The sequence below is a fragment of the Neophocaena asiaeorientalis genome, unplaced genomic scaffold (genome assembly GCF_003031525.2).
Source record: "Neophocaena asiaeorientalis asiaeorientalis breed wild unplaced genomic scaffold, Neophocaena_asiaeorientalis_V1.1 scaffold36, whole genome shotgun sequence".
Lineage (NCBI taxonomy): Eukaryota > Metazoa > Chordata > Mammalia > Artiodactyla > Phocoenidae > Neophocaena > Neophocaena asiaeorientalis.
Window position 1 is genome coordinate 8,263,700 of NW_020174149.1, and position 18,574 is coordinate 8,282,273.

The 18,574-nt window shown below is 44.1% G+C and overlaps 1 protein-coding gene across 4 annotated transcripts in view; it reads left to right on the top strand.

The window, feature by feature from the left end:
* MINDY4 (MINDY lysine 48 deubiquitinase 4) overlaps positions 1-18,574 on the top strand; it is a 134,151-nt gene that overhangs the window by 27,973 nt on the left and 87,604 nt on the right. For all 4 annotated transcript variants that reach the window (XM_024755053.1, XM_024755055.1, XM_024755054.1 and 1 more), the window contains 2 exons: positions 3,750-3,996; positions 9,536-9,969. In XM_024755053.1, the coding sequence (XP_024610821.1) occupies positions 3,750-3,996; positions 9,536-9,969 (681 nt within the window). The remainder of the gene's footprint in view (positions 1-3,749; positions 3,997-9,535; positions 9,970-18,574) is intronic.

An 18,574-nucleotide genomic window follows, 5' to 3' on the forward strand; every position in this document is an offset into this window, starting at 1 on the left:
ACAACTGGGCACCATAGCCTAGCCAAGCTGACATACAAAATTTAACCATCATGGTGTCCTAAAGCAACACCAATTTATTTATTTTACAGTTCTGAGGTCAGAAGTCCAAAATTGGTCTCACTGGGCTAATGGCAAGGTGTCAGTAGGACTGGTTCTTTCCAGAGGCTTTGAGGGGAGAATCTGTTTCCTTTCATTCTTCAAGTTCTAGAGGCTGCCTGTGTTCCTGGGCTTGTGGCTGCTTCCTCCATCTTCAAATCACATCACTACAACCCCTGCTTCTGTGTCACGTCTCCTACTACTGACTCTCATCATCCTGTCTCCCTCTAATAAGGACCCCCGTGATTGCATTGGGCCCACATAGTCAATCTAGGATAATGTACCCATCTCAAGATTCTTAACGTAATCATGTCTGCAAAGTCCCTTTCTTTTGCCATGTAAAGTAACATATTCACAGGTTCCAGGGACTAGGTTGTGAACATCTTCAGGAGGCCATCACTCAGCCTCCCATCCTCTGCATTTTCAGAATCCCTGTCATGGAGTACTGTTCCTTTCCTCTGGAAGCCATGGGAATGGACCACTTTGTGATGGAAGATACTTATGATTCAAAATGTTTAATTTAAATTCCATGATTCATAAGGTTCGGGGGCTTCCTTTGTTTGCATTTTCTTAAAAACAGGAGTAGAGAATTCTAAAAGGCCACTAAACACTGGAGCGATGGAGAAATCTGGAAAATAAGCCCTTTTGGAACTCGGGAAGAAAATGAACTGGCATTCTTGATTGTACCTCTATTATTTGGAAAACAGTTATTTTTTTCTTCCAGTTTTATTGGTATAGAATTGACATACAGCACTGTATAAGTTTAAGTTGTAGAACAGAATGATTTGATTTATATATGCCATGAAATGATTACAGTAAGTTTAGTGAACATCTATCATCTCATATAGATACAAAAGAAAAGAAAAAGAAGAAAATATTTTCCCTTGTGATGAGAACCCTTAGGATTTCCTCTCCCTTTTTTTTTTTTTTTTTTTTTTGTGGTACGCGGGCCTCTCACTGCTGTGGCCTCTCCCGTTGCGGAGCACAGGCTCCAGACGCGCAGGCTCAGCGGCCACGGCTCACGGGCCCAGCCGCTCCGCGGCATGTGGGATCTTCATAGACCGGGGCACAAACCCGTGTCCCCTGCATCGGCAGGCAGACTCTCAACCACTGCGCCACCGGGGAAGCCCCAGGATTTACTCTCTTAGCAGCTCTCATATATAACATACAGCAATGTTCATTATATCGATCATGTGGTACATTACATCCCTAGTGCTTATTTACCTTATAAGTGGAAGTTTACACCTTTGACCACCTTCATCCAATTCCCCCTCCACCTACCCCCTGCTTCTTATAACCACAAGTCTGAGCTCTTTTTCTATTTTGTTTGTTTGTTTGTTTTTGAAGTATAAGTGACCTACGGCACTATGTTAATTCCTGTTACACAGCATAGTGATTCGATATTTTATACATTACAAAACGATCAGCACTGGAGGGCAGTTATGTTAAGTTACAACCTTAACACACTGCATGTCATCACCGATAGTGAGTCTGACTTCCTGGGAAAGGGTGTTTTCTTCCAGCTCTGTTGAAAAACGTTTCCTTTCCTGAGGGTAGCCAAAGCTTAAGGTCTGGGTGTCAAGCTGCTAAAAGATGGGGACCACCAAAAAATTAACTCAAGGCTTAAGATGTGAAAGGAAATGAGGGTGGTATGAAAAAGATGATTCCTCCTTCAAATACACTTACTGCCTGGCTGGGAAATGAGATACTTTTGAACCGATAAAAAGCCAGCAATGCAGAGGTTGAAGCTTCAGAGTTCCACCCAGTTACCCAAGCTACAAACTTGGGTGTTATCCTTGACTCCTCCTTGTCTATCATTTTTGCATCCCTTTGTGTCCTTAACGATGCTAGACTCTTTCCCCCCTTTCTCTGTCTCGCAACAGCGGCCTCCATTCACACTCTCACCTCTTTCCCTGGCTATCTCCCAGGGTCTCTTTCTCTCATCTCCAGGCCCCTGGTCATCTTCTCAAATCCACCCTTGACCTAAGATAGAGTGAGATTTCCACAAAACAAGTCTGGCCATGCTCTTCCCTGCTGAAAGGCCTTCAGATGCTCCCTGTAACTTTTAGGATAAAGTCCAAACTTCTTAGGAGAACTTGCAAAGCCTTTTCCACATCAGCAGGTGTCCCACCGCCCTCCCCCACGCCCCCAGCTCACCTGAGCATGTCATGCTTTTACAGGACTCCGTGCTAGTGCCTGGGGCCTTCTGGTTACCTCCTGCCTGCTCATTCTTTCAGACTCAGGTTCTGCCTTCTCTGGAAGCCTTTCTAGATTTCCCCAGGGTTGGTTCCGGATCCTTCCTCTGCTTGGCACGTCCCAATCATAGCGCACATGACCACTTCTGTCATGCGTGACCCAGTGCTTGGTAAGCAGCTTGGCACAGAGTTGATGTCGACGCCTCTTTATGCCAGAGTCTGATAGTAGAGCATAGCCCAGCCTGTGTCGGAGGGGTGCTGGGCTCTCAGTGACCACAGGTGGGACTCCTCTTTACCTGGGTCTCTTGCTCTGTCTCTTTCTCATTCTTTTTTTTTTTTTGCGGTACGTGGGCCTCTCACTGTCGTGGCCTCTCCTGTTGTGGAGCACAGGCTCCGGACGCGTAGGCTCCGCGGCCATGGCTCTGCGGCCATGGCTCACGGGCCCAGCCGCTCTGCGGCACGTAGGATCTTCCTGGACCAGGGCACGAACCCGTGTCCCCTGCATCGGCAGGCGGACTCTCAACCACTGCGCCACCAGGGAAGCCCTCTTTCTCATTCTTGTTCTTCCTCACTCCTTGCTTTTGCTCTCAGTCTCTTACCCTCTTTTGTTCTCTCTCCCTCTCTTACACACACACAAACACACACACACACCCTCTTTCTTCAATGCCAAGCAACCCAAGAAAAGAAGCTGTTGGCATGCCTAACTTTACTAAACCTTAACTGGGAACGCCAGATTTTCCAAAGGTCTCTATCCACCATCCTCAGTGGTGTGCAGTAACTGGGCTCCATCCCTCTTACCATCGTCCCCCCTTATCCATGGGGGATACATTCCAAGATCCCCAGTGGATGCCTGGAACTGTGGATAGTACCGAACCCTATATATACCATAACGGGAGCGGGGGAACTGTTGTATTGAAGGGCTACGGTTTTCCTTAATCACTGGGGTCTGGGAGAAACAAGGATGCTCTTCATACTGAGGATTCAAGGGATCCTATCATCAGTCATCGACTCTGATTTGGTTTCTTGTCTCAGGTCTCATTTTGTTGGCCAGACTTGCCCTGATACAGAAGTATTTTCTTTTCCTTGCCTTTATTGATAAAGCACAGTCTGGTTAGAAATCATCACAGATTTGTGAATGGGGGCTTCCCTGGTGGCGCAGTGGTTGAGGGTCTGCCTGCTGATGCAGGGGACACGGGTTCGTGTCCCGATCCGGGAAGATCCCACATGACGCGGAGCGGCTGGGCCCGTGAGCCATGGCCGCTGAGCCTGCGCGTCCGGAGCCTGTGCTCTGCGACGGGAGAGGCCACAGCAGTGAGAGGCCCGCGTGCCGCAACAACAACAACAAAAAAGATTTGTGAATGGGCTTGCTCTGGGTACCTGTGGAATGTGGAATTTATCATCATTGCTAGTGATTCCTTTTGGGGAAGCTGTTTTAATGGAAATATCCCTTTTTCGCAGACACGACCATCTTAACGGGGATGTACTTGGTAATTTTGCATCATCCAAAAGGGCCTCCCACAAAAGTAAGCCCTTGCAGACTGTCCCAGGTGAAAGCCCTCCTGTGGCTCCTGCTTGGGAGAAGATGGACAAGCTTCAGTCATCAGAGCCCTCCTTGGACACGAAGAGGATGGGAGAGAAGATCAGGCCGAAGTCTGGCCTGATTGTCCGAGGCATGATGGCCGGGCCCATCGCCAGCTCCCCACAGGTGGGCTTGGTGCTCTTACTCTTATTATGAGCGTGGAAAGTGAGGACTGGGCAGGGCTTAAGGGGCTGCCTGGGTTTATCTGGGGGTACCCCACGAGACAGCTCAAGAAGGGAGGATCTGCGTGGTAGATGGCAAGAACATTGGCCTCTTTTTCCTCCCTGGCTCTACTGTCAGCGCTCTGGGGCCATGGGTAGGCCTCATCACCTCCCCTGCCTTCGGTTTAACTATCTGGTCAACCAGGTGGTTACCAGGTGGATTCTTTTGCAGAGTGAGAACACATCTACCCAGCTTTATCTTTGCCATTCAGGCGTGGGGGGACCCATCCCAGTCTAGAGGACATATTTTTTTAAAATCTTTTAACACATGATAGTGAAAAGGGAAAAAGAAATCCCAATCCTTATAGTTTTGTTTTGTTTTAAAAAAATTCTAAAAACTTAACACCGATGTTTTATAGTCTCCCTTAAGGCGGGGCCGTGGTAGGGTCCCATCAGGTGGGAGACTAAACCAAAGGAGAGAATGAATGTAAAAGGGGTTTGTAAAACAGAAGAGAAACAGAAAAACAAAGGAAGGTCAAATGCCGAACTCAAAGTAGAGTATCAGTCAAATCAGGGAGCCTAAGCCAACCAAAAATAGGTCATCTGTGTCCAGGCTGGTCACCTCCACCCTCACGTGTGGGTGTGGCTGCAGGTGCCAGCACTGCTCTCCCAATTCATCTGGAATCGGCAGCAAGCAGTGGACCTTCTCCCTGCCTCAGCCTACGTCCTGTGAGATTTTCGGACAAGGTCTTTGTTCCTCTTGGTCATGGTCTCGTTTGTTAGACCAGGTGTCTAAGATCCCTTCGAGATCTGGAATTTCATGGCTCAGTGATGGTCATGCAGTTGGGAAACGGAAAAATATTTTAATAGTCTTTTCAGAAAACTAGGGGTATTTTTTAATATTACACCAAACCTAGACAAGTTTTTTTTTTTTTTTTTTTTTTTAATCCAGTTCACAAGGCTGGCTGTTCCCTCAAAAACAACCTGCTTTTGGTCTAGATCAAGTATAGTTATCTGTCATTGTTCTGTCGATTAAAAACATGCACAACCTAAAAGTTAAGAATTACGTTTTATTTGATGGACTTGTTGAGGACTTAAGCCTGGAAGACAGCCTCTCAGATAATGCTGAGGGACTGCTCTGAAGAGGTAAGGGAGGAGCCAGGATATACAGGAGTTTTTGCAAGAAACCAGCTAGTAGGAACATCAAAAGATTACTGTTAATTAAAGAAAAACAGGGACTTCCCTCGTGGTCCAGTGGTCAAGAGTCCAGGCTTCCACTGCAGGGGGTGTGGGTTCAATCCGTGGTTGGGGAACTAAGATCCCACATGCCGTGTGGCATGGCCAAAAAAAAAGAAAGAAAGGAAAAAAAAGAGAAAAACAGACATCTCAAGTTAATGAAGTTAGCACTTTTCTTTGTACAGGAAGATGCAGAGTCTGAGTTCATTTAAACCATTCCTTGAATACGCACCTTATCAATGGAAAAAATGTTGCCTGCCATTTCAGTAAACAAAGGATGCGGCAGCCATCAAGCCATCGCACTGCAGTGGCCTGGTGGTGAGCCCTGAGGGAACTCAGGGTAGAAATAGGATGCCGACCATCAGACACTGCAGCCACCACCAACCCCCGCATAGTGCGCTCTGAGGAGACTCAGGATGTGCAAGCACAGGGTGCTGACCCCAGAGAGCTGAGGTGCGCATCAAAGGAATGATTTCAGTGAGCCCTGACTTTTGCATCTTCTCATATATAGAAAAGTACTAAATTCCTTAACTTGAGATATCTGGTTTTCTTTTTCTTTTTTTAAAAATTTTTTTATACAGCAGGTTCTTACTAGTTATCTATTTTATACATATTAGTGTATATATGTCAATGCCAATCTCCCAATACATCCCACCCCCACCCCCACCCCCGCTACTTTCCTCCCTTGGTGTCCATACGTTTGTTTTCTACATCTGTGTCTCTATTTCTGTCCTGCAAACCGGTTCATCTGTACCATTTTTCTAGGTTCCACATATATGCGTTAATATACGATATTTGTTTTTCGCTTTCTGACTTACTTCACTCTGTATGACAGTCTCTAGGTCCATCTCCCTCTCTACAAATGACCCAATTTCGTTCCTTTTTATGGCTGAGTAATATTCCACTGTATATATGTACCACATCTTCTTTATCCATTCGTCTGTTGATGGGCATTTAGGTTGCTTCCATGACCTGGCTATTGTAAATAGTGCTGCAATGAACATTGGGGTGCATGTGTCTTTTTGAATTATGGTTTTCTCAGGGTATATGCCCAGTAGTGGGATTGCTGGGTCATATGGTAATTCTATTTTTAGTTTTTTAAGGAGCCATACGGTTCCTTAAAACATACTCTTCTCCATAGTGGCTGTATCAACTTACATTCCCACCAACAGTGCAAGAGGGTTCCCTTTTCTCCACACCCTCTCCAGCATTTGCTGTTTGTAGATTTTCTGATGATGCCCATTCTAACTGGTGTAAGGTGATACCTCATTGTAGTTTTGATTTGCATTTCTCTAATAATTAGTGAGGTTGAGCAGCTTTTCATGTGCTTCTTGGCCATCTGTATGTCTTCTTTGGAGAAGTGTCTGTTTAGGTCTTCTGCCCATTTTTTGATTGGGTTGTTTGTTTTTTTAATATTGAGCCGCTTGAGCTGTTTATATATTTTGGAGATTAATCCTTTGTCCGTTGATTCGTTTGCAAATATTTTCTCCCGTTCTGAGGGTTTAGACAAGTTGTTTCTTAATGTGGAACCTGAAACCAGCCCAATGAACTTTTTCTACATATCAGTTTCCACTGGTTTGTCTTGAACTTTGAATGACTCTTTTACCACGGCATGGTTTAGTAACATGATGCATTGGGTCATGTGGAAATTATTGGTTTACTAAGTTATATGGATCTTCTGAACGTTGACACATTTCAATATACAAAAAAAAACACATAAAAAATTGCATTTGTTGATGTCACTATTCAACTTATCAGAAAGTTTTTGAGAAGCCCTCCAGTTCACAATGGCAAACACAGGTTTCCCCAGATTCTAATTTTTACCTGATGACTTGTATTTTATCACTGGCAACAGTGTATCATTTATGTTCCTTGATGTGACAGGCTCAATTTATTTTCAAGAAAATGCCTGCCAGATACTCAGTACTCAGTATTCAAATGCTGAATAACCATAGCTCATCTGTCAGTTGTTCCATGAAAAAACTAGCAAGTTTAGCTCACAACTCAGATGGCTGCATAAGTGCTTCTCCTGGTGACGGCCTCACCCTCTGCATCCCGCAGAATGTTTATATATACCTCCCATTTTGTCACACAGACTGTTAAAGGGATGTATAACATAGGGTCAAGATTGAACACAATTAATATTCGTTATGCTTCAGCATGGACATTCTTAAGTGAAATTAGCATTTCACTTATTTACTTTTATTGCAAGTGGTGTTAATACCTTGAGTACTGGTAAAGTTTGGTGCTGCTGCCTTGATTCGTGCTAAGGGCCAGCCAACAGTTTTTCCCACCAGTGCTTTGCACCATCATTACAAATGTGGACACAGTGAAAAAGGCAAATCATCTTGTATTATTATTATGAAAATAATTTTGAGCTCCCTGAAAGGGTTTGGGGTTAGACCTGTAAGGTCGGTGGACTGTACTTTGGGAACTGGTGGACCAGATGAACACTAGGGTCCTGTCCTATCATGACTTTCTAATCATCAGGTCTGTGCGGTTCAGACCCCTTCATAACTGAGGTGTAAGGAAGATGGCTTGTACCTACCTGCTTTACTGCTGAGAGATTGCTGCAAACTTCTCCCCAAAGGAGAAGTGATTGTTCTCGGAGGTGTTCTTTTCCCCTGGAGTATCTGAATCCCGTGAAGGACACAGAGGTAGAATTTCCCCAGGTGTTCTGTGGGCCTTTGAGTACCTTGGCCATACTTATTGGTTGCTCAAGAGAAAAGAGCAAGGTTGCTAGGTAGTGCATCATTAGGTATGGCATATGGATCAGCTCTGCACTTTTGAAGGACGAGTAAGAGGCTGGGTTCCCTGCCCTTGGCTGGAAGTTTGGGTCTCCTTGGGAATGTTGACTAATGTTTTCCTTGTTCTGTGGCAAGGGATGCCCTGGGTGGCTTTCGGAGGAGGTTTATAGCGCCTAGTAATTTCCACCGGGCGGGAATATGGCAGAATTAGCTGTTCTTTTTCTGGCACAGGCTTTACCATTTGGCCCAGGATTATTTCTGGAAATGCTGAGAGGTCCAGAATTTTAAACCCAGGAAGAGCCCAGCAGGTGTATTTTTGTCCCCTACCCCTACTCCTCTTCCTCAGATTGGTAACAACGTGAGTTCTCATTTCATTGGTTAATGATTGATAGTGAGAGAGGACATTTCTGTTGACCCCTCTGAAATTCCTTCATTTCAAAAAGTAAGCATTGCTTACTATGTATAGTTCACTGGGCTGGGAGCTCTGGGGACACCAGAGTTGAAGGAAGAATGGTCTCCATCACCTGGTCTACTGGCAGGGAGGGTTAAGGCCATATGTAAGTGGGGATGGGGGCAAAGATGCATAGCAGTAAGTAATATTTGCTGGCTGCTGTGCAGGATTTGGCTCTGTGATGGTGCCTTATGTGGGTCTGGGTCTCTCCTTTGGTCCTCACCATAGTCTTGTGGGAGATCGGCACTGTAGGTCCCCAATCTCTCATCCAAAACCTTTGAGCAAATGTGTTTTGGAATGTAGATTTTGTTTTTAAACTTCAAAAAGGAAATACAATGCATAAACCATATACCACAGAACGCCTGCAGTAGGGTTTGGAGTAGCACCCCATAAATAAAACATTTCTGCAGCAAAACATATGAGTATTCACACTTAAAAAGGGACCGCAATGGAATTCCCTGGCGGTCCAATGGTTAGGACTCTGTGCTTTCACTGCCGAGGGCCCAGGTTCAATCCCTGGTCTGGAAACTAAGATCCCGCAAGCCACATGGCCAAAAAACCAAAAAAAACCCCAAAAAAACCCAAGAATGCAAGCAACCTACCTCATAAGAATGAAAAAGAATTTGCCATGGGATTCCAAAAGAAATGATCATTTTTTAGGGGTTTTGGGATTTAGGAATTATTGATAGCAGGTTGTGGACAGGTTATATTGCAGGTGGGGAAGTGAGGGACAAAGAAGTTCAATGACTGGTCACAGAGCACACGGCTGGCAGGGGGTGACACGGGAATTAGAACACAAGTCTGACCCTGGAGCTCTCTGTAAGGGGTATGAGGGGGGGACCAAGGCATGCTCCTGGGATTTATGTGGGTGGGGTTCTGTGAAAGCGTTACAGAAGTGGTAGCCCCTGCGTGTCTCCTCAAAGGGTGGGTAGGATTTTAGGAGAAGGAGTTGAGGATGGGAAAGACATTCCTGGGGGAGGGAAGATCATGGGTAAATGCTTGACGTGGGATATTTTCTCACCTCCCTCCAAGGGGATCCTCACCGCTGCTTTTGTCCTTGCTCTTTTCAGGATTCCCTCCGCAAACGCTCGCTGAGGCAGTCCCCGGCCTTGAGCAGCAGGACCCAACCCCACGAGGAGGGGAGCCTACAAGCGCCCGAGCTGTCTGCTCACACCCCAGCCTGTCCCCCGCCTGTCCCGCAGGAGGGCCCGGCTTCCAGCACCACCTCCACCCCCAGGAGCACCCTGGGCCTGCTCAGCCAGCTGACCTTGGAAAAGTGGAGAGCCTCACCCAGCAGCCCTCCTCCCCTGCCAGGCAAAGGGCTTCCCCAGAGTGGGAGTGGCCGGTGGAGAGACCTTTCAGAGGACAGCCCAGCCGTGGACAGTGGCCTAGAGGCTGACAGGACCGCCTTGAATTTCTCCTTGTCCAGTGGGAATGCTCCGACGACCCAGGAGAGACTGGAAAGAGTGTTCAAACGGCAGGGGAGCCAGCCCCCGGCCCTCAGGTGAGTGTGCTGTGCCCAGGTGATGGTTTTTGGACAACCGTCCAGTCCCGAGTGGCTCCTTGGGCTCTCCGAGCGAGGCTGTGAAGTAGGGGAGGTGATGATGGTGACTCCACCAGGGAGAAAGCAGCCCAGAGTGCACACACCAGGAGGCTTTGGCGGGGGGGGCGGGTTTCTTTGGCCCTTCTTACTTCTTCTCAAGGGTCAGCCTGATATGGTACAAGAGATGCGTCGAAGCCAGAGGTATGGTGGTGAATCAGTTCCCACAAGGCTCCTCTGGGGCGATTTTTTTAACCCTATCCTAAGTCCTTCGCTTTTATTCTTGCACAACAGACCTTGGTGATCCCTACACTGATTGTTCTTTGAATGTTAAACCAACCTTACATTTCTGGAATGAACCGCCCTTGGCTGTGACGCATTATCTTTGTATATATTGTTTGGTTTGACTTACTAATACTTTGTGTAGGGTTTTGTATATAAATTCATGAGGGAGGTTGGCTGGCAAATTTCCTTTCTTTAACAACAGCCTTGTCAGATTTTGGTGTCCAGGATATGCTAGAAGTGGTCCCTCTTTTTCTTTATGGTCTTGAAGAGTTAGTGTGAGATTGGTGTTATTTCGTCCTTAAATATTTGGGAGAATTTTCTGGAGAAGTCTTCTGAGCATTGAGTTAAAAGGTTTTAAATTGTGGATTCAATTAAAAAATTTTTTTTAATTAAAATTTTATATTTCTTCTTGTGTCAGTTTTGGCAAGTTGTATTTTTCCAAGGGATTTAACCACTTAATTTATATTTTAACTTTACTGATATAAAATTGTGTAATTATACACAATTTTTCTTTATTGGAATAAAATTGCTTTACAATGTTGTGTTAGTTTCTGCTATACAATGAAGTGAATCAGCTATACGTATACCTATCTCCCCTCCCTCTTGGACCTCCCTTACACTCCCCCCACAACCCACCCATCCATGTTGTCACAGAGCACCGAGCTGAGCTCCCTGTGCTATATAGCAGGTTCCCACTAGCTATCTATTTTACGCATGGTAGTGTATATATGTCAACCCTAATCTCCCAGTTCGTCCCACCCTCTCCTTCCCACCCTGTGTCCAAATGTCCGTTCTCCATGTCTACGTCTCTATTCCTGCCCTGCAAATAGGTTCATCTGTACCATTTTTCTAGATGCCACATATATGTGTTAATATTCGATATTTGTTTTTCTCTTTCTGACTTACTTCAGTCTGTATGACAGACTCTAGGTCCATCCACATCTCTACAAATGACCCAATTTCATTCCTTTTTATGGCTGAGTAATATTCCATTGTTTATATGTACCACATCTTCTTTATCCATTCATCTGTCTTTGGACATTTAGGTTGTTTTCATGTCCTGGCTATTGTAAATAGTGCTGCAATGAACATTGGGGTACATGTGTCCTTGTGAATTATGAATATCCTCTTATTGTCCCTTTAAAGTCTGTAAGATCTGCAGGGATGTCTCTGTTTCCATTCCCGATACTGGTAATTTGTGTTCTATGAATTATATGCTTTTTTCAAAGAGCTAACTTTTGGCTTTGTAGGTTTGTTTTCTAATTAATTGATTCCCACTCTTACTTTTATTCTTTCTTTCATTCTGCTTTCTTTGAGTTTAATTTGCTATTATTTTCTATTTTATTTTATTATTTATTTCTCTTTTGTCTTAAATTATTGATTCTCAGCCGCCTCCTCCTCCTTCTTCTTGTTCTTCTTCTCTTTCCTCTTCCTCTTATTCTTCCTCCTCGTCTTCTTTGGGCATTTCTTTTTTTTTTTTTTTTGCGGTACATGGGCCTCTCACTGTTGTGGCCTCTCCCGTTGCAGAGCACTGGCTCCGGACGCCCAGGCTCAGCAGCCATGGCTCACGGGCCTAGCCGCTTTGCGGCATGTGGGATCTTCCCGGACCGGGGCACGAACCCGTGTCTGCTGCATCGGCAGGTGGACTCTCAACCACTGCGCCACCAGGGAAGCCCTTTGGGCATTTCTGATTCTAATTTTTAGGGGACTTCGTGACTGCTATTTCAGGATTATTTTCAATATTTCTTACCTATAATTATTAATATTGAGTACTACCATTAATTGAGAGTTTACTTAGTGCCTGATACTATACTAGGCACTTTTCATATATTATTCTATTTCATACTTGAAAAAACCTGCAAGGAGGTATTATTATTCCTTAATTTACAGATGAGGGAATACAGACTCATAGAGGTTATCACTCCCAAGGTTGCCTAGCCAGGAAGTGAAGGAGCTGGGATATGAACCTAGGTGTTTCTGAGTCCAAAGCCCGTCATGCCTGTAAGCACCATCCTGTACTAGTTAGGTAATTGCGTTTTTGTTTGTGTGTGTTGTGTATGTTTTAAACACTAGTAATTTGCTTGGAGAATTTCTGCAGGGGTGGGTATAAGAAGTATTAGGCATCCTGGTTTGTAATACTGGCTTTTTAAGTCATTTACTGTGTGCCTAATATGTGCCAGGCACTTAGGCACTGGTAGTGCAAGGCAAGCTAAACAGATACAGTGTATTAACTCCCTTTGTGACCATAGATAAGCTGGGCCTACTTTGCTTATACATTTTGTGACTATGTTATTTGATGCATATACACGTAGAATTCTTATAGCTTCCTGTCGGATATACTTTTCTATCATTATGAGATCTCTCTTCATCTCTAATAATGCTTATTGCCTTAATGTCTATTTAGGTATAGCTACTTCAGCTTTCCTTTGATTAGTGTTTTCATGGTATATCTTTTTTTCCCTCTTTTTATTTTCATCCATTCCGTAGCTTTACATTTAAAGGTGCCAACCAAAAGTCTGTGCGGTTTACCAGGATCCTTCACCCTTTTAAAAAATAATTATTATAATTTATTTAAATTAAAATAAAATAAAGCAAAACAAAACAAAACCAGTTTACCCATTTCTCCCACCTTCTACCCACCTCAGCTTTCTTCTTTTGTAATATCTTTTAAGGCTACAAATTTCCCTCTAAGTAATGCTTTGTATCCCAGAAGTTAATAAATTATATAATCATATAATTTAGCTTAAATGTTTTCTAATTCCCATTGTGATTTATTCTTTTGACCTGTGGGCTATTTAGACATGTATTGACTAATTCACAGCATTTGGGCTACTTTTCTGGTTATCTGTTTGTTTTTGATTTCTAGCTTATTTCCACTTTAGTCATAATATATTCTGTATGATTTCAATCCTTTGATATTTGTTGAGATTTCTTTATGGTCTAGTATATATTTAAAGCTTATCTCTTATAACCAGCATATATGTGGATTTTTAAAAATCCAGTCTGATAATTTTTTGTTTTAGTTGGAATAATTATTGCATTTACATTTTCCTTTTGCTTGAAGAACTTTCTTTAGTATTTCTTTAGCAGGTATATTACAATAAATTTTTTTTTTCAGTTTTTGTTTGGTAATGTCTTTATTTTGCCTTTATTTTTGAAGGATATTTTCAGTGGGTATAGAATTTTAGATTGGTGGCTTATTTTCTTTTCAGCACTTTAAGTATTTAATTCCATTATCTTACCTTAGTCTTTCATTATCTCTATTGATAAATAAGTTGACATTTTTTATTACTACTCTTTTGAAGGTAATGTGTCTTTTTTTTAACCTCTGACTGCTTTTTAATTTTTTTTTTGCTCCTTCTCATTCTTTAATTTTCAACAGTGTTACTATGATGTGCCTAGAGGTGGTTTTCTTTGACGTTTCTGTTAGTATATGTAGAGCTTCCTCAGTTTGGGGTTGATACCTTTCATCAGTTTTGAAAATTATTGTCTATTGTCTTCTCAAATATTGCTTTTATCCCATCCTTTCTTTTCTCTCCTGGTACTCCAGTTATACATATATTACTACATATTTTCACTGTTCTATAGGGTTTAAAAAAAATATTCTTTCCTATGTTTTCCATCTTTTTCTCTCTCTGTACTTTAATCTAGATATTTTCTCTTGCTCTATCTTCTGGTTCATGTTTTTTCTCTTTTGCCATGCTATTAAATATATATAATAATATATTACTTTCAGTTATTTTTCAGTTTTATAATTTCTGTTTCTTTGTAAAAAGTAGATATCAGTCTTTTGTGAGATTCTTCATCTTTTATTTTCTTGAGCACGTTATTCATAGTCATTTTAAAGTTGCTGTCTGGTAACTTCCATATCTGGATCACCTATAGGTCTATTGATATTGTCTTTTTTCTTTTGGGTTTTGATAATTTCGTCCTGTTTCTTTGCATTTCTGATAATTTTGATTCAATTCCAGACATTGCATGTGAATAATTGTAGAGGCTCTGGTTAACATTACCTTCCTCCAAAGAGGATTTAATTTTCTTTTGGTAGATATTAATCTTTTGTTAGTTTTAGACTTTGTAAAATATCTTTTCCTTTGTTGGACAGAAATTCTTAATTTTGGCATAATTAATCAATCTCTTGTTTGACATACGATTTACATTTTTTCTTTATTAAGTCCTTTCTTTCCTTTAGGTTTCCATGGTATTCTCCTGTATTTTTTCTATTAATTTTGTAATTTTAGCTTTCACATTTAGGTATTTAATCTTTTGTATTTGTTAGGTCGAAAGACTCACTTTTATTTTTCTCCATATAGTAAGACAGTTTTCCTAGCACCACCTACTCTACAATTTGTTCTTTACCCCATGCCTTGATTCTTTTCTAATTTCCTGTATAGATTGTCCAGCCAGTGCAATAACAGTTCTGTATATTCAGAACTTCTTCCCCATTCCTTTTTCTAACTACGATTGCTGCAAAATTGCAGAGACCTTATACAGGAAATCATCAGAAATCATAATCCATCCTGGTGCCTTTTAGGGTATCCACAGAGACACTCTAGAGAACAGCCTTATCTACTTATTAGTTTTTAAACTAGAAATGGTGGGACTGGCTTTACATTAAACATATATATATATTTTTGTTGTTGTTGTTGTTGCTGTTTGTTTTTTTTTTTGTGGTACGCAGGCCTCTCACTGTTGTGGCCTCTCCCGTTGCGGAGCACAGGCTCCGGACGTGCAGGCTCAGCGGCCATGGCTCACGGGCCCAGCTGCTCCGCGGCATGTGGGATCTTCCCGGACCAGGGCACGAACCCATGTCCCCTGCATTGGCAGGCGGACTCTCAACCACTGCGCCACCAGGGAAGCCCTAAACAAATATTTAATATATATATTTTAAAAGAATCATGACCATCTGACAATATTTTAAGGTTGCAGCCATGCACAAAATATACTAGCTCTCTCTTGTGTTTCATTGGTCATGACCATAGCTTTTATTACTATGGCTTTGTAGTTATAACCCGGTATCTTGGTAGGGTCAGTTCCCTACTTCGCCTTTCTTTCAGGATTGACATAGCTATTTACAGATCTTTATTCTTTATGTAGACCCTTTTGCCTGTTCACCCAACATGTCTAACTTATTTCTATAAGAGGGATAACTGGTTTGTTCCTTTGCTGTAAAGGCCTTGCTCTCAACCCATCTCATGAGTGTCTCTTTCTTGTCAGTCAGGTGTTTTATACTCATGGTGGTTTTCTCTGACTAACTTCACCTCCACCCACTCACCTCTAGCCTATTTTATTGTTATCACAGCACCTATCATAACCTGAAATGGGCTCTGGAGTCTGATGACCTGGACTGGCAAACCACCTCTGTCCTTTATAACCACTGTGGCCTTAGGCCCTTGAAAGATGGTATGGACATTGTCTTAGAGGAGGAGGAAGGTAGCAGGTAAATGTGCTGCCACAGACCCCTCCCTCAGGACCAGGCGAGGTATGACCAGGAGTGCTTACCATGTGATAATAGCGTTGATCTTTATATCAGTAAATGTTTTGGGAGCTTTGTTGTTTACCCACTACTTATTCCCTCTATGCTGAGCACCATGCTAAGCACACGTGTGTATTATCTCGTTTGCTCTTTACGATAATCCATTCAGGTGGGTATTATTGGTTTTCTTCCCAGGGCGGGGGAGGTTCTCATTAAATAGTATTCTTCTCCTCCTGAGTTCTGAACAAATTGCCAAGGAAAACAAAGGATATCAACTGGATTGGGGTAAAATACATATCATCTCTGTGATTGATAAAGGGAAGGTAGGAGACACAGCAAATCATGAGACCTGGTGGGCCCAGAGCTGGACAGACTTCTCCACCTCATCTCAGGCCCAGGACCATGTGGTGGGAGGGGCCAGCCCCTAGAAGAGCAGCTCACGCCCAGAGGAGAAAGGGTGCAGCTGAGCCTAGTGCCCCTCTTTCCTTTCTTTTCCAAATGAACCAATCAGGTCACACATCCTCCCTCAGGATGGAGTGAATAAAAAGAAAGAGAGTAAAGGTCTACAGGGTAGACCAGTAGAACTCCTTCCAAACTCCCAGGAGACACTGGGAGTTGAGAACAGGCATCCTCCCACCCCAGCAATTATTATTCCATTTTAGATGAGGAAACTGAGGCACAGAGAATTAAAGGAACCTGTCAAGATTCTGGGTAGATGCAGGCTTAAGGGCCCACAGTTTGGCAAATGGAATATGGGCTGGATTTCAGCAGTCTCTCATCCCCTCAAGTTAGGCAGCTTTGTGCAGTGCACATACTACCCAACTGTATGTGGCACCCTTGGCTTGAAACCAGGGCCAAAGTAATCCCACTTGCTGACACTACCTACCTCCTGCCCTTCCCAATACCCCTCCAACAGTCTTGTCTGCCCATCACTTGTTTTTTTCATTCAGTACAGTAAGCATAGGTCTGAGACCTAGTGTGTATAAGATCCTGTGAACTCTTCAGGTGAGAGAGTCGTGTGCATATGTAATTCTTTTAAAACATGATGACTGACGGTGAGATGACAGCAGAGCTGGCTTGCATGCATGGCACATGCTGCATCCCTCAGCCCTAATGAGGCTGGAGGAAAGGTGGCTACCGGGAGCCTTTGCTGGGCCTTGCAACATCAGGTTTAGGGATGGCCATGGAAGTCACACCTGGGGGCGGGGGAGTGAGCATGTGTCCTGGGAGAGGGGGCAGGTGGAGGACGTGACCTGCTGAGATGTCAGGGAACATGAGTATACGTGAGTATACGTGCAGTCAGGCCCTTCTGACACTAACTCCTTAGATCTGACGCAGTTGCTGAGGGAACTGTTTTCTGCTGTGATTTTTGTTTCTTTCTTGTGTCCTTTGATCTTAGAAGATGCTTAGAAAATGTCACCTTCTCACTGTTGTGGCACTTTGGGGCCATTTGTCCCTTGTCACTGGCTAGTCAGGGCTGCCGTTGTTGGATTCCTCTCACAATCAGTCAGATCCGCTGGGCCTCGGGCCCTGACCTGGGTGGTCCTGTAACCCTTGCCTCACTCTGCTTCCTCTATACCTTTGCGTATCTTGCTATCACCTACACACCTGGCCCAGACTAGGCCCTCTAGAAACCTCAGGCGCAGGCCTGAGAGCATCGGAGCAGTGATTCTTTACTTACAAGCCCCGGAACCCGGTCTGCCAAGCCTGTGGCTCCCCAGGCGGCACTTGGTGGAGGTTGATAGTCTGGTTGGGGGCAGCCTCACTTGCGGTGCTTATTCTCTCTTGGGGCCTGATGGCCTGTCATTTGTCGGAGTCCCTCAGAGTGAATCCTTGGGGTTTCTCATGGCCACGTGGACCCTGCTGTGGTTGAGTTTCTGCATGTTAGTTCAAAACACATCATGCCGGGCATTTGACAATAAGAACTAGCTTCAGGGCTTCCCTGGTGGCGCAGTGGTTGAGAGTCCGCCTGCCGATGCAGGGGACACGGGTTCGTGCCCCGGTCTGGGAGGATCCCACATGCCGCGGAGCGACTGGGCCCGTGAGCCATGGCTGCTGAGCATTCCAGATGTGTGTGGGCTGCAGAAGCTGCAGCCATGTACGTATTGCCCAGTCTCCTTTGGAAACATGGATGTGATCAGTGTCATGAAGTTGAGAAGAGTTGTTGGCCTCCCTTGGGAGTTCAACCCATGGCAGTGGCCCAGCAGCAGTGTCTAGCTTCTGGAAGATAGAGGTCAGAATTGGGTCTCGTTGGGCTGAAATCAACATGTTGACCCGGCTGTGGTCCTTCTGGAGGCTCTAGGGGAGAATCTGTTTCCTTGTCTTTTCTAGCCTTTAGAGACTGCCCACATGCCTTGGCTTGTGGCCCCTGTTTTCCGTCTTCAAAGCCAGTAACGTGAGCTGGGTCCTTCTCAGACTCTCATCTCTCTGATTGTCCCTTTCTCCCTTTTCTGCCTCCTTCTTCCCCTTTGAAGGACCCCTGTGGTTCCATTGTGTTCACCTGGATAATCCAGGGTAGCCTCCCCATCTCAGGGTCAGCTGACCAGCAACCTTATCTCCACTGACCAGCAACCTTATCTCCAGGAATTCCCTTTCCATGTAACCCAACATGTTCACAGGTCCCAGGGCTTAAGACAAGGGCATCTTTAGGGGTGGGCATCATTCTGCCTGCCACAGAGGGCAACTGTTTTTTTCTTGCAGTGTCTAAAATCCTTTTTGGTCTCATGATTTTTAAACTGTTTACTTTTACCCTCTCCCTTTCTGCCACTCCCAGGAGAAATTTTGTTGTTTTCACCTTATCCAGCCATT